We start from the raw sequence: 15,858 nt of genomic DNA, 5'->3' as shown, positions 1-15,858 counted from the left end.
AAACCAATCTGTCTGCTTTTAAGGTAACTTCTGTTGGTGCAATGTGAATTAAGAGAAGGTTGATAGGAGGTGGCTCTGTGTAAACCAGATCTGAAGTACGGGAACTCTTCTGGCTGACAGCCCCTGTTTGCAGTGTGTTAAGGTTTCCACCTAGTACATGAGCTTTGGGGCAAAGCTCTTTTGGGACTAATTTTTGTTTGGAGGTTGTCATGTTACACTTACTGTTCTTTGAGTAAGGTGATGGTGGTCCTCTTTGTGCTGATATTGGAGGTAATAATAGCAACAACAGTTGCTCAATGGTTTTAACACCCACAGATGTGACATGATTCCTGAGTCACTCTTGGACCACAAGGAGCTTTCCAAAAATCTTGTTGTCTAGCAGAAATAGTTGCCAATACTCTGGATCCAGTCTTTAATCTAGGGTTAAGAATCAGAGGGCTGCAGCAGGGACGTATCATTACATAGTGAATTTCAAGGCTTTTTATTGTGTGTTAACCTTTGAGGTGAAAACCACCTGTACTACACACAGCACAATTTGTGGGAGAATATATTCCTGCTGACAAATTACAGTCTCACTGCCCTTGGTTTTGACCCCTGAAGTAAAGTTTCATCCTTGACCATTAATAAAGAGACAATTAACCCCCTTCTCCTTTGGTGTCACGGCCACAGGCTGCTCTGTGCATGAACTGAGACATATGAAGTGAGGGACACCCAAGAACAGTTGGCAAATTTTTTTTTCCCCAGTTCTTTGCTGAAGATGCCATTTGGTATCCAAAGATTTAAGTAATTCCTGGCCATTGTTCTGCAATCTATCTGCACGCAGGAATTTAAAGGGAAAAGGAGTATTTGCTGGAAATATTGACCTCTGCATATCATAAAAGCAACTATATTCTCACTAATGCAGAAGATTTCAGGTGAAACTGTCCTCCTCACTGTGAGTTTACTGCCATCTTCATCAATATGACAGAAATTCTTACATGAAAAAGTGACCTTACTCTAGAAAGAGAATCTAGATGAAAAAAGTGAGAGTAATAGTGTTATGAGAAAAAGATGCTGCTTTTATTATCCCCTCATTTAATATTAATAATAAATAAATTAAAACAAAAATAAGAAGCAAACTGAGAATGTTAGGGAAACCGAGACCGATTACGGAGGAAAACCTGGTACTGACTTGCAGGATCCCAACAGTCTGCAGGAGACGGCAACATTTTCTAATTACAAACACAGGTGTGACAAAAAAATGTGCAAGTGTCTTGGAGCAAAGTAATGAGTTACGAACTTGTTGCGAACTCTGTACTTCCTCTCTTTGTAGGTCTAACATAGTTGTCAGGAGAAAAGGGCCTGAGTAGCAAGGTATGATTTCTATGAAGATTAAACAGTAGATATTGTCAGCTTATTTAGATAACAATAGAAAACCTAAGGGCTCTTGAACAAGTCTGAACTTACAAAGATTTGAATGTATAGGCAGATTGTTTTCACTAATTTAAAATGCATTCTGACTATGCTTAATGACTGTCTTTTTGTAGTTTAAACTAAGAGAAGTACTGTATACTTCAATGCAATTTTCAATAATAAACTTGGGGAGGGGATGGAAACAACTGCAGAAAATGACAAAGTTCTTTCAGTTAAGAGGTTGTGCATGCTGTGTCTATCAAAACATCTGTTACTTTCAGATCTTGTTTTTGCCCATGTGCTCTGTTTTGAGTAAAGAAATGTAAAGATGCTACAAATTCATCGCTAACAGGGGCATTGTAAGAAATAAAGATATAACAGTAGGCTGGGAAGTGGCTTTCTTCGTGATTCCTCAAGTTGCTGTCACAAAGAATAAATAAAAAAAAAAGTAGCACTTGCTTCTATCTCTGAACAAGCTTTAGAAAGAAAAGATTACAGACATAAAAACTCCTAATTAGACAATTTCAGATCAAATTTAGGTGTTCCTCATTCAAATAAGCCAGCAAAATTGGATCTTTCTAAGAATTTATAACTCTCTGAGTAGAATAAAACTAGAAAATAAATAAAAGCGAAAGAAGAAACACTGGATTACAGGGCGCCTTAAAGAATGACAGAAAAAAAAGAATTAAATCAGCTGAATATTCATTACAAATTTTTTCACACAATTATCTAAGAATTTATCAGTCCAAAGATCACATCCCTCTCAAAAACAATGGCGACAACAAAAACAATTTCCAGCCGCTTATCAGGAGTTTGCTGAAAGGGCTGTATTTTATCATTTAACAGTTTGATTAGTTTTTGGACTACTTCCTTTTTGCCCTCATCTTTGTGACTCACAGAGCTGGCCCCCCGTGAGCAGAAGTCATTTGAAACACTGATGTGCATTTGTCTATAGGATATTTCTGGGCAAAATTCCAACATTTCTTCGAAACATGCACTTTCCTCATCAGTGTATCACCCAAGATCTGACAGTTTTATTAAAGTGTCTTTTCCTTGCATTTTTTGCTACCTTTGGTACGTGGGATGGCCTTTTGAATTTTCAGCAGCTGAGAGCTGGAGCATACTACAAAAGGATTTCAAGCTAACAACCCTTCTATTGCTTGATCTTTTCTGTCACAGATTGGATCAGTCACTGTCCAATAAATGTAGCTGTTGTTCGTGATATGATGTCCTTTTCAGTTCTATTTTTTTATTGAACTTTGTAGGAGATGATAATAATTGATGGACTTAGTTGTGACGTGAGGGTAAAGCTTATGGGGAGACACAGCAGTGTCTGTGTGTCTTGTTATGGCATCATACTAGTGACGCTATAGCTATAGGACTAACTTTTAAGCCTTTTTTTTTTTTCTTTTTCATGTCTATGAAAGAAATTCGCCCTCCGATAGTGTTCTCTCAAACTTCTTTGCAATCTCAAAACAAATAACAGGAATGCTGCAGAGCCCTGTTTGGTGAAAGAGATGTTCAGGATAAATTCTCCAAGACATAGGACATTTCCTTAGAAGTCTCAGAAGATGGGCATTCAATGTTTGGATCCTCCTCAGCCTCTGTTGTATCTGCTCCTCTCTATACTTTCCTTTTTTGTTCCTTCTCTGTTCCCCTTTAATAAACAGGTTTTTTTCTTTTGCATTTTGCTTATGTCATCAGATATCTTTCTTTAGTCTAATATTTCTTCTTGAAATCCCATTAAATTAACTGGGAATAAGGTGGCGTGACTCCTAAAGCCACCTGAGGTTTTATAAATGGATTTGGTTGGTCTGTAAAACAGCAATACAAATAATTGACCTATAGATTAGTTATTTGTACTGCACATAATTATAAATGCTTCAAATATAGGTAAAGTCAAATTGTACGTTCTTAATTGCATTTTGACCTATATAAACAGTATATACAAATCATTCAGTGTTAAGCAGAAGTGAAGGATGCACAAACCTTGCTTAGCAATAGTATTGTTACACTAGTGCCTAGAAGGACTGTAAGCTTTCAGGGAACAGGCTATCTAATTTTCACACAGTATTTAGTGCAACAAAGCCCAATTCCCCAGAAACTCCCATGGCACAAATAAATACTTTTTATGAGCTATGCACCTTTAAACTTCTTGAGTCCTGTGCTTAGCAGTGTTGCAGCAGTGCCACTGTTAGCTTATTGTAAAGTTTGTTCGTTAGTACCTTACTTAGGAGATGAATTAGCAAAAGAACATTTCCCCAGAGGAGGCAGAGAGTTAACAGAGGATTCAAAGAGGCAGGTGTGTGTGCTGCTTGTTGCATAATTTAGGGGAAACTGTGAGGAATCTCAAAGGTAACGCAAGCAGAACAAGGACAATATAGAACTGGTTTTGATCTCATAGTAATGTAAGCCAGGAGGAACCGTGTGGAAATATATATTTACGTTCAAGAGCATTGGCGAGATGGGAAATGGAGAATAGGTGTTGAAAGAGGAAAGGGAAAACAAGAGTAGGAAAGGATGGAGCTAATTTCTCTGTGAACACTGAAACTCCTCTTGAAGAAAGTTGAAGAACCTTTTTCTTGAGAGGAGGACATTTAACCACTTGTGGACCCAGGTACTGACAGTCCCTCCTTCTTGTTACCAGCTTTGCACCCATCTCTTGACCCAACACTGGTGTTCCTCACCCTGGGACAGAGGTGGTCCCTCAGTCCTGCTGTGAGCGGAGGGAAGGAAAGAGAAAAAGATCATGTAGGAAATGCTCTCAGTCCTATGAGGGCGGGCCCTTAAGACGGCAGGCCAAATGCTGGGTCATTGTCTGCCAGAATGGCTGAAATTACTCAGGGAAAATTTATTATCTGTATGGTGGGAGACTCCAACAAAAAGCTGTAACCTGCCACAGACAGATTACAGTCTGAATCTTATATGTGGCTGTAGTGCTTAGCCTGATTAGGCATCAAATTTGTATTGAAGAAGTTACATTAAATAAAAAGAGAAAAGGAAAAAGCTGAGCTAAAAAGAGGAAAAATCGAGGAGAGTAAACATAAAACATGCAATGAATTTCCTAAAAGTCTGACATTTCCATCACATTCTTTTGATGCATACTTAGAGAAGTTTATCGCAGGATTCACATCTTTCTAATTAGATGGAACAAGCCAGATGATTAGAGCAGTAAAAAAAACATCAAAAGGTTCACACAACTTTTTATATAATTAGAAGGGAATTTTCATAACCCACAAAAGCAGGATTTAATTGTGTAATTTAACATACAATTTAAATATCAAGATCAAACTAGCAGGGCAAGTGACTTAATGGGATAAATGATATTAACATCTAGTGTCAAAGCTTAATTTAAACAACAGAATGTCTTCATTATGCAAAAGAGTCAAGCAAACGAATCGTTCAAAGGGCCTTTTTTTCAACAAACCCCTTTCCTATTGTTTCTTTGAAAACAATGAAATCAGCTGTGGAGCAGCAACATGCTGAGAGACTAGGAAAGCATGATTGGCTTTGTCCATCTGACCTCACTGTGACATTGTGGTGCAAGATCTTATAAAACAAGAGCCTCCTGCAGAGCTCACACAGAGGACTTTTTAAGAGCTGGTTAATTTTACTTTTGTAGCTAATTAAATGGGAGGGGGAAGAGAGTACATGAAATGTAAAAACCCTTGGGTTGACACTGCTGAGCTTTGTTGTTTTAAAAGTACCTGTAGAAGCGTTCATAATTTGTCACTTTTCACAAAACCCTAAGAGACAAACTAAGAGCATTCAGGATCCCCAGGATATGGCCAGCTCTTGTGTCCAGGATTCAGTAATTGTACTTCTTAAAGGAACATATTAGAAATATATAAGCTTATTAGAGTGAAAGATGACATTCACCCACATCAGGACAGATGAAGAAGGGGAAAGTTCAAAAACATATACATTAATTCCTGGAAAATAAAGAATAGCCTTTAGGCCACGCTAGGGAAAATGTCAATGACTCTAAAGACAATTCCTATTGACGAGTTTCACGATGGCAAAGGGCAAACCAGGTAGAATAGTTCTGTCTTCAGTATACGCCTAAGACTGCAAATGACACGGATCCATTTTAATGTGCATAAAAGCTGACAACTAACATCCTGGCAACAGCCTCTGTCTCCAGAGATGACTCACCATAAACAGGTCCCGAGCACCTATGTCAACAGCTAGCAGAAATGCTTTTTCAAATCTCTGATACCTGCAAGAAAAAGGAAACATGTCACTTACTAAGGATAATTTAAGAGCTGCATCGAATTTTGTTAATGGGCAGATGAAGTCCTTCAATTCTCATCAAAGGTGTTGCCAAAGCTTTACTGGGGAAACTTGATACGCTCATACTCAGATTGCAGAACTATGAGGCAGGACAGCGACTAGCCTTAACCTTCTTCATCGTTTAAAACTTTCAGTTGTGTTCAGTGTTGAGTTCCATCAGATCTAGTTGAATCTGAGGGGAGCTGCAGGTACTGTAGATCATAACAAACTGATCCTTTGAAAGACACCAGCCACAACATGCTAGCCCAAATAACATTGGTAGGAACCTCAAAATTCCCTACAGAAAAGACTAATCCCAAATCTCACAAGACTTCAGAGGTCCTTCTAGAAGTTTGCATTGAGTTTTATTCTCACAGACCCCTCAAAATGGCTCTCTGAAAATGATAATCCAGTCGAGTCATGCTAAACAGTCATGAATCCCCAGGGACTGACAAAGGTGGGGGGGTGACACTGCTTTGCCTTCTAACTCCCGCAGCCCAGTATTAGCACAGACTCCTGAGAGTTTTCTGAAGATCCCATGGTGAAGAAGGTCGTGTCAATGAGGTAAAACAAGGGGAAAAAGATCAAAATCCCCAAGCAAAAATTACTTCTAAATGTGCTCGAGAAGGCACCACCTGAGTATCACCTAGAGATGCAGCAGAGGAGGAAGGGAGCAGTGTGGATGTGGAACTTCACCTTTACCATTAACCCAGGAGGGCTGTATCATGGCAAATTGAGACCATTACTTTGGTGGGTTTGAGGGCTTGCTGAAGAACAGCTCCTTCCATTTGTAATGACACAGACTGCCACCTTCTTCCTACCCAGAGACCATACACCACCTCCTGGTAATTACAGTAAATATCTACACGTGATGGAAATACTGTGGAAGGCTGTATATGTCCTCTTCTTTGCAATCCTTGGAAACTCCACAGAAGTAGGAGGAAACAAGCCACCCATCAGAAGCTTTCTGAGAATATATACAACATCGCACTGGCAAACACTAGTCACAATGGGAAATTCTGCACTGGGCTAATGCTCTCTTATACTAGATGTAGACAACCACTATGTGACAATCACTCTCTACTGTGAGAAAGTGATTCTATTTGTACGCATTTTCTTTTACGGCATGTTTTAAACTATTTAAAAATACCTACAAAAATAGATTTTGTTATTATTTTTAGGTATGGAAAAACAACAAAATACCCCAATGTTATTTCAGTTGTGAAGTAAAAGATTGATTCTATATAGAATGATTTCTGTATTTTTCCCATTACTGGTAAAGTTTCCCCCTTTTCACCTGTTAACAATTTCAGCAATAAATCAGTTGTAGATGTTTGAAGTTCGGGAAGGAGATGACTTTTTTGCCTCAGTGGGGAAAAAGCAGCATTGTGATTTCTTGGTGTTAGAAAGGTGTAGTTCGTTCTTGCCCACTGAATACTGTCAGACAGCATCATATGGATGCCAGTATTTATACAGTTCTGTACCTTGAGGGTATCTTAGGAAACAGTGGGCAATGTGTAGCTCTTCTTCAGGCCAGTGTGAGCACAGGGGAAATATGGGAATCCTTCCCCTTGGTGGGTGAAGGAGTTCCATATGATGTACCCTATGGAGATTCCTGTTTCTGGTCAAAGCCTAAGCGGTTTTCTGCCTCCCTCTTGCTATAGCCTTATTGCTCTCTTCTCTTCTACCGCACGCTTGGAACGATTCAGCAGATTGTGAGATAGAGCCGGCAAGGACTTTTCCTCAAGGAATAACATTCGTGACAAGAAGGCATAATACATTAGCTTAAGTAGAAAAGGAAATGCACTCTCCAGGTGAGGTTCCTAAGAGCTGGAGCGGGGAGTCCTTTCCTCCCTAAAGCTAATCTCCCTGCCGTGTCTTCCAAGCACTAATTTGAAGCCCTCCTCACAGAACCTGTTTAAGGGAGGGGAAGAGATGAATTAAGGTTAACCTCTTGATCACTGGGGAACAGGCAGTGCACCACCATTTTATCATGCACATCTATGTATCTGAAGCTTTTCAACATGCTTTCTATGAAGGATTTTCCATTAAAATACATTGTGTTGTAATGCTGCTTCTGAAGCTATGCTTTAATTAAGACAAATAAGTACACATTAAAATATGTATATCTTGAATAGCTATCATGTATATCTTTTTCTGGCCCATTTTTCTTTTCAATTATGGATTAAATATACAGTCTTAGTACTTAGAAGGGAAATTGGAAACTGAACAGAAACTGGCTATACGACTAGCTAAAAAGAATGTCTGCATCATTATTTTGTTTTTCCAAAGTTATAACTATACAGACTATTTGAATGACATTTGCTTTGGCCAAGGCAAAAATGCCTGCAACCAAAAAACGTAAAGTAACTTTTTCGTTTGATTGACCTGCAGAATGGAATCATGGCCTTAAAGCTGTCATTTCTTTGCTGTTTCACAAAGATTTCAATTTTTTTTTCCTTTAATCAACATACATACTTCATATTCATAAAACTGTGAAGTTAGTTCATTATTTTCAGATCTGTACTGTGGGAAAAAAAGGGGGAAAAAAAAGACTATCCAAGAAATGCTCTTCACAAAGCGAAAGAGCTGGAAATCACAATCACAGATGCTTCATAAATTATTATAAGTGGAATTGCTTTAAAATAACTCGGAGGTTTTGAACAAGAGTGACAAGTTTGCATTACTTAGGCAAACAGTATTAAATCAGTCAAGAATGTCCAGGTTTTTTTAAACCAGCTTAACTAGAAGATACTTGTTATTCTGAGTCTCTTTGGCATGGAAGTTGTGTTGGTTTTATTCTATAGGAACAATTAGAGAGAGTCCTGTACAGCACGAGACTGACCTGAAGCTAATTTTATATGCATGTTTTGTCATGGAAGACCTCTTGCTATTGCTAGCACACTTCAAATAGTTTATCAGCTCCTCAAACAAACACAAAAAAACCCAAGCAAAACAGCCTCCCTTTTGTTCTTGTGCTACAATTACAAGGTACAATATTTGCTTTCTAAAATGGCATCTACAGGGTACTGGTCTTGAAGTCAGTGTCTTCCCACCCCTCCCTCCACCTTGTTACTTATTGCTTGCCTCACAATAACTCCCGCAATCAAGACTTATATGTCTCTTGAAAAAGAGAGATAAGGAAATCTGCCTGTAAACCATGAAGTTCAGCTACTTGTTTGGTCAAAGTGACAGCCAACAGAAATATGACCTTCAAGATTAAAACTCTCAAACTGCGATTAACTACATAGGATAGATAGGAAAACATTTCCCTGCAAGCTGTTTAGCACATACAATATTAAGTTCAAATTCTCATATAATAAAATAATACTGTTATTATATGCACTTACGCAAACTTTCTACATATCCTACAAAAATGTAAAAAGATGGCTATCAGTAAGTCTGTTGTATGGACAAGGAAACAAAGGGGAAATGTGAGTGATACGACAAGGGTCATGCGGGTCAAAAATGGTCGAGGCAGAGAGGAATCCAGACCTGCCTTCCATGGTAGAGCGGCAGATCTGCTGCCTGCTTCTATTTTGAGAATTTGACTTAACTGAAAAGATGCCAGGAAAGTATTTTATTTTTAAATAAAATATATAAGAAATTTTTTAAAATATAATTTTATCTATTAACTTCAGTGAGGCTACTGTTGGTTTTCACCAGCATAAATAAAAAGAGAATGAAATGCCCAAGGTTTCCTCCTGCTGGATGTTCAGAACTAAGGTGATTTTAAATATTGTAGATCAAAACCATGTGCATGGATTGGGGCGTGGGGAGAAGGGAAAAGAAGTCTTTTCAGTTTTCATGAGAGGTTCTACAAATATATCAAAAGGCAGAATTTTGTCATCTGTATTCCACAACACCTAAATTGAGTGTGGTCACTTAAAGATAGAGATGCATTTTCCAGGCTGAAAATGGTCAACTTAAAGATATTTGTAAGATTTATCCATAATATTAAAACATCTCATAAAAAGTCCAGCAACCAGAAAAAAAAATCATGTGGAGGGAGGAGGAAGGGGAGAGAGAGCAAGCTCATGCAAGCAAGAGAGAAATATAGTGCAGAAAAGATGGAAACATTTCTTCAGGGACTAGTTACAACCAACAAGCCTTCTTAGACATGCCCATCGACCATGTAAGCATATTCCTTGTGCTGGGCTGATAAAGAAGGGCTGCAGCAGTTTTTTTCCGTGTCTTCAATAAGGGTACACAACATTTGGAAAATAATCTGCAGGGGAAGAGCTGTGGCACAAATAATATTTATAAGGCAATTCTTTTTAATGGAAGAAATTTCAGAGTCCTCCTCATCTCACAGTCCAATCAAGGGTGATATGCATTCAAAAAGTGAATATTAAATATGCACTGAGCAAACAGAACAGGGAAAAATGAATATTGAAATAATTTACATGTAATCAAACTACACTGAAATTAAGTTTTAATTGTTCAGTATTCTGTGATGCATATGCAGATTTTAAAGTATTCAGAATATCAATCAAGTGTTTACTTACATCAAGCAATTGTATTTAAGCATACAAAACAGATGATGAAAATATGTTCAATCAGCTACAGCTCCTAACATTTGCTGCCGGGTTTACATGATCACTTTTAATTCAGTTATTTCATTTAATATTTCAATTTAATAGCTCATTCTTTCATTCAATTTCTAGGCATCTTGCCCATTTCTTAAACACAATAATAATAATTATTCATAAAAGAAGCTGTTTCCCATAAGTTCTCATATCAGCAATTTTTGGAACAGAAATGGTTTTAATGTTTTTTTTTTTTTCCTCAAAAAGTGTTGTTGTTATCTGAAATATTTTCCTTTTAAATTAGACAATATTAAAATAAAGCACAACATCTGTAAAATGACTCTGCACCCTGTTTCAATGGAATTCTGAGCTAGAATAATTAGAGATTATCAGGTTAAAGAATGTAAAAAGTGTGTGGCTAGGTTGCTAAGTGGTTGATTTAAATGGGGACAGATTGGTTTTCAACCAACTGTTGAACATAACACCACTGATTTAGATATGTAGCTGTATTTCAGAATACAGCTTCAGAGCCCATTTAAAAAACCTTGGTCCAGGGCTTAAGGTCTTATATATTCCGCATGAAAAATATTGATGTGTAATGAAGTCAGGTATAGATGGTGTAATTTCAGTGCATCCTTAAAATGACAACCCTGAAATTCTATTGACCTTCAAGGAAATATTTTAAAGTAAAATTTCAGTAAATTCTGAAGACTTAGATTGCTATGTAACCTTTCATATATAAAATATAGTATTAGTCAAAGAATTATCTCCTGCATTGTATAGTGAATGCTGAAATACTGACACTTTACTTAGAGTTCCTGGAGAGGAATAAATACATCAAGATCTCACATTTCATTAAAAAAAGCAAAACACCTTAAAAAAAAGTCAACCAAAAACTGATACCATTTTACCCTAATGAGTTCAGTAGGACACCATATTTTAAATAAGACAGTTGCAGAGAAAATCAGACCACTGAGTGCAGCCCGAAGACCAGGTACTCTCCAAAGAACCTATCCTTCCCTCTCTCCCCGAACTCTGAAGTTTGTGTCAAAATCTCATGATTTGGGGCACTCAGTCTCAAAATTTTTGAATTTACTTCATAAGCTCTTATTATTTGTTTAGATAACATCTGGAAAATAGGCTTTCCCCGATACTACTGACCTCCGTTGGCAAAAATCAATTAATTGCTGGGTATTAGTTTACTGCAGCTAGACTATTTCAACACTAATGTATGTGCAAAGGCATATGAAGAGTTTCACATATCACAATCAGAAATTTAAACTGTAACTGCTGTTTTTTAAGACAAAATATTCTGTGAGCAGCGAAGAGTACTGTTGATTAGTTTCCTATGCTTCCTCCTACACAGGCCTCAGCACGGTAACTCCACCTGTTCCCTGTGCGCTCTGCCAAAATATGCTCCAGACACTATAGTGCCCTTCTCCCAGCTGTGCATACTCAGCTCCCTCCCAACAATGGTTTGAGCAAGAGGCAACATAGACTGGGTTTGCCGTTAAGCAGTGCATGTCTCGATTGGCAGAACATGTATCTGCTGAACTTTCGCTGTAGCTTTTTGGGAGGAAGATAACCTCCTGCATCCTATTTAACCCTAACTGGTTGCTGATTTTCACAAAACTGGCAGGCATTTGCTTATTTCTGAGACTTCTACCCTCTGTAAAGTTGGTTGAGAAGCAATGATTCTCTAAGTTAGCAGGGAACTGACAGAAGAATCCATACCTGCTAAGTTACGACCTCTGAGATGCTAGTGGTATTATTTTGCCAACCTCATGCTATTATGCTACTAGTTTTTTAGATTATGAGCTCTTTTGAACAGGACACACAAACTTCTGAGGGGGTGTCCACAACCTTGTTGCCTTCTAAGATGCTCTCATACTGGTGAAGAGAAAGTGCTGCAGAGCACACCAAAGGCTAATGGAGAAACAGACACCAGGTCTGTATGTATGTGAGTCAAGGGGATAATTTTCCAAATTGTATTTTAGATGCAGAAGCTCTAAAGGCAGTCCAGGTATAATCTATACATCCCTTCAGGCCCAAATTTAGCAAAGCATTAATGTATGGGTTTATGACCTATAATTTTCTATGGGCCCTAAATATGGGCATGTTAAGTGAAGTGCTGGATTTGGGGCCTGAGTGACTTGTTTAAAAAGAAATCCCTTATGGAACCTTTCAAAGGTCATACACAAATAGGTCTCCAGTAAAAGTTAGTGAATAACCATGAGAAAATTTGCAATGGGCACAAATATCTCAAGCCACCCAAAATCTCTGTTACTTGAACTATACTGTCAAATTACGTATCTCTGAACTAAAGAAAGTCCACCTATAACTTTATAGATCATTGGGTGTAGTACCGAATGCCCTTCACATCAAAGGACACCCTCTGGTATGAAACAAGAAAACAAACCAACCAACCAAATTAAAAAATAGGAGGAAAGAGAAAGCTAATAAGGGGAGCCAGACAGTATGACTCCCTGGCCAGAGAAAGCGCTTGAGGGCTGTAACTGGCTGTGAATCTTGAAAATAATCTAACCATGCGATTCCTATCTTTTAGGATGATATGCTGCTCTAGGAAACCTAAATGTATTCTTGTGTGAAATAGTTCAGGTGACTATGTTAAACATACATGCAGTCTCCGGACAGACTTTCTATGTTCAAAGAAAAGCTGTCCAGGCATTTTTTGAGTCAGATTTTCAAGTGAACCAAAGTTAATTTTTGAACGAAGTAGTTTAGTAAGAAAGCATCATTTAAACTTTTAAAATACATATTGAGTAAGAAATAGCCTTGATGTATGAAATATTCTAGAAAAAGCAGTAGTTTTAGCTATAAAAAAGCTACATCATTTATTTGTTGACCTTTTCTCAATTAACTATAAAATAGCACTAGTTTAAAACTATAGAGCTGTCTTATGTCTAAACCAAAGAAATATTAGTTAACAGATCCTGATTCTATGAACATTTATGTCACACATTTCCCATGCAGTGTTGGTCAGTCGGGGTTAGCCACTGAAGAGGACTACTGTTGGGAGCAACAGCAACATTTTCCTACTGCATAGCATAATTCTTTCATGTCTGTCAAGTGCTCTGAGATTTTCAATAGCAGGCGCTATGAAAGTCTGGGGAGCAGCAATTTATTACTATTATAAATTATTATTATAAAAATTGAAACTATGATGGTTTATTTCTTTTTAAGCTAGACTCAGTCTTTTCTCGTAATGTGTACTTACTTTGAATTTCCCACACTGTATTTCCTTTTTCATACTAATTTTCCTTCAAGAGAATATATTTTGTTGCCATAGCAATATTTCCCTACCTTCCAATTTTATCATAGTGGCTTTCCTTCAGGTTCCTCTAAGCTGCAACTAACACCCACCCAGCCAACACAGCCTCCCTCCACCCCCAAACCTCTCCGTTCCCCCAACCTCATACTACTTAGTAACTTCTCAACAGTCTATCTTTATCTTTAAATACAGACACACTCCAACATACTCTTCCAAAGTACTCTGGGCTAAAAACAGATGTTAATTAAAAATGCTGATAAGAGTCAGTGACACCTGTTGTTTCACATTTATTTTACTCAACCCTGTCTCTTAAATCCTAGCCTTTATTGCATTAATTCGCTTTTGCTTTTCTTCTTTTCCAGCTTTATCCCTCTCACTCTGGTGATCATGTAAACTTAACAGTATGTCTTGAAAGCTGGATTTTACTGAGCAAACATATCAGCATGTCTACACACTAAAGACAGCTCTATAACAGAGGCCCAGTATCATCACTATGGTTGAGGATGAGTTGCTGCCTCTATAATAAATCCCTATTGTATATGTGTGATATCTCTGCAATTTCAAACTGCAGCAGATGGGAATGTGGTATTAAAGTTAAGATGAACAGGCCCTTTTCCTCCTTGACTTTCCATGAGGTACCGCGCCAATTCTCCCTCATGCCTGACATTGGATAAAATGCGTTTTTTTTAGCGCTAAGACTTCTCAGAGAAAATATTAGCTCAATATTTTCTAAAGCTGGCTGCCTAAAGATAAATATCTAATTACAAAGTCATGGTGCAGGGCCAAATTTTGAATACTTGTTGAGTTACAGGTCCATTACAGTATATTTACTTTTTTTATCTAGGTTTGTCAATAGCCAATATTATTTCTTTATAATAAAATAATGCAGTGGTAATGCTCATAAAATTCCCACACATAAGAACTCCATTACAGCAAATATAGCCATAGGAGAGCCAGGCAAGAAATTCTCTAGAACTTTGATCGTATGAATTTCGGCACCTTTTTGAGGGAGCAAATGGAAAACTAATGAGTATTTTATGCTATTTCTGTACAGCACCATGTACAAGAATATAAAACGTAAGAATGACCACTTGCTCGGACCGAAGGTACATTTAACCTAATACCTTGCCAACAGTTAGGCACCTAGGAAAGAATATAAGAACAGGGCAAGCATATGGTGATACTTCCCTAAGTAGTCTCCAAGTCTCCAACAATTTGTGGTTCAGGGATTTGCTGAGCCAGAGGTGGTTTCTATGTTGATATTCCTCAGCGTATTTCTCTTCCCTGAACCTTGCCTTTCAACTCATACACAATTTTATCATCCACAACATCCTGTGGTAAGGAGCTTCATATTTTAATTATATGTTACACAAAGACTCACTATACTTTGAAACTGCCACATATTAGCTTCCCTGATGACCTCTAGCTGTTGTATTAGAAGAAGCAATGAGCAGTCATTCACTGTGCTCTTTCTCCCTAATGCTCACAATTTAATAGATCTCTATCTCAGTTGCCTCCTCTATAGGTTGAGGAGTTCTAGTTTATTTAGTCATTCCTTTCACTAAAGCTGTTTCATGCCTTTAATCAACCTGGCTGCCCTTCCTAAAGCTTTTTGAGTTCTACTATATCCTTTTACAGATCATGAGACTCCAAAACTACACAAAAAAATTCAGGTGAACTTCACTGTTTTGTTGTCTATTCCTTTTCTAAAAATTCCTGGCATCCAATTTGCTTTTTGTACTTGTGCTGAGCACTGAACTGACTATTTTCTAGCTGCAGAGTTATAAGACCAAGTTCTTCTTCCAGAATAATGGTGAGCTCAGACTCCATCATTTTATACATGAAGTTAGGAGTCACCCCCCATCGTGTTTCACCGAGTCCTGTGAAGCCCTTTTGCTGTTCTTCACAGCAGGCCCTATCTTTACTAGTCTTAATAATTTAGTATCATTAGCAAATGCTGGCACCTCACTATTTGCTCCTTTGCCAGGCTATTTATGAGTATAGATTTGCTACACTTATAATTTCCATTGGTGACCTCCACTGATAACTGACCACTTACTCTGCTTCTTACCTTTTAATGAATTACTTATCTATGAAAGAGGAGCTTCTCTCTTATCCTGTAGCAGCTTAGGCTTTTTTTAAGACATTTTGGTGGGAGACCTTCCAAAAAGGTCTTCAATGGTCAAACTTTCATCAGTAGCAGATGGATATCCATTACTGACACGATTGCTGACACCAAAGAATTTGGAATTCTGAGACATGACATGCCTTTACAGAAATCCTGCTGACTCTCCCCAATACAACACATTTGTCTGTATGTTCACAATTGTTTTTAATACAGTTTCTACTAATTTCACTGGTATGGAGGTTGGA

At 37.8% G+C, this 15,858-nt stretch overlaps 1 protein-coding gene across 5 annotated transcripts in view; it reads right to left on the bottom strand.

The window, feature by feature from the left end:
• Positions 1-15,858, bottom strand: part of WDPCP (WD repeat containing planar cell polarity effector) — a 160,238-nt gene that overhangs the window by 45,849 nt on the left and 98,531 nt on the right. For all 5 annotated transcript variants that reach the window (XM_087775256.1, XM_087775258.1, XM_087775254.1 and 2 more), the window contains exon 14: positions 5,548-5,611. In XM_087775256.1, coding sequence (XP_087631382.1) covers positions 5,548-5,611 — 64 coding nt within the window. The remainder of the gene's footprint in view (positions 1-5,547; positions 5,612-15,858) is intronic.

This window comes from Nipponia nippon, unplaced genomic scaffold, assembly GCF_047370975.1.
Source record: "Nipponia nippon isolate SJK-2023a ecotype South Korea unplaced genomic scaffold, ASM4737097v1 scaffold_4, whole genome shotgun sequence".
NCBI classification, from domain to species: Eukaryota; Metazoa; Chordata; class Aves; order Pelecaniformes; family Threskiornithidae; genus Nipponia; species Nipponia nippon.
Note: the sequence above shows the minus strand (reverse complement) of the source record. Positions and strands in the feature narration are given on the sequence as shown.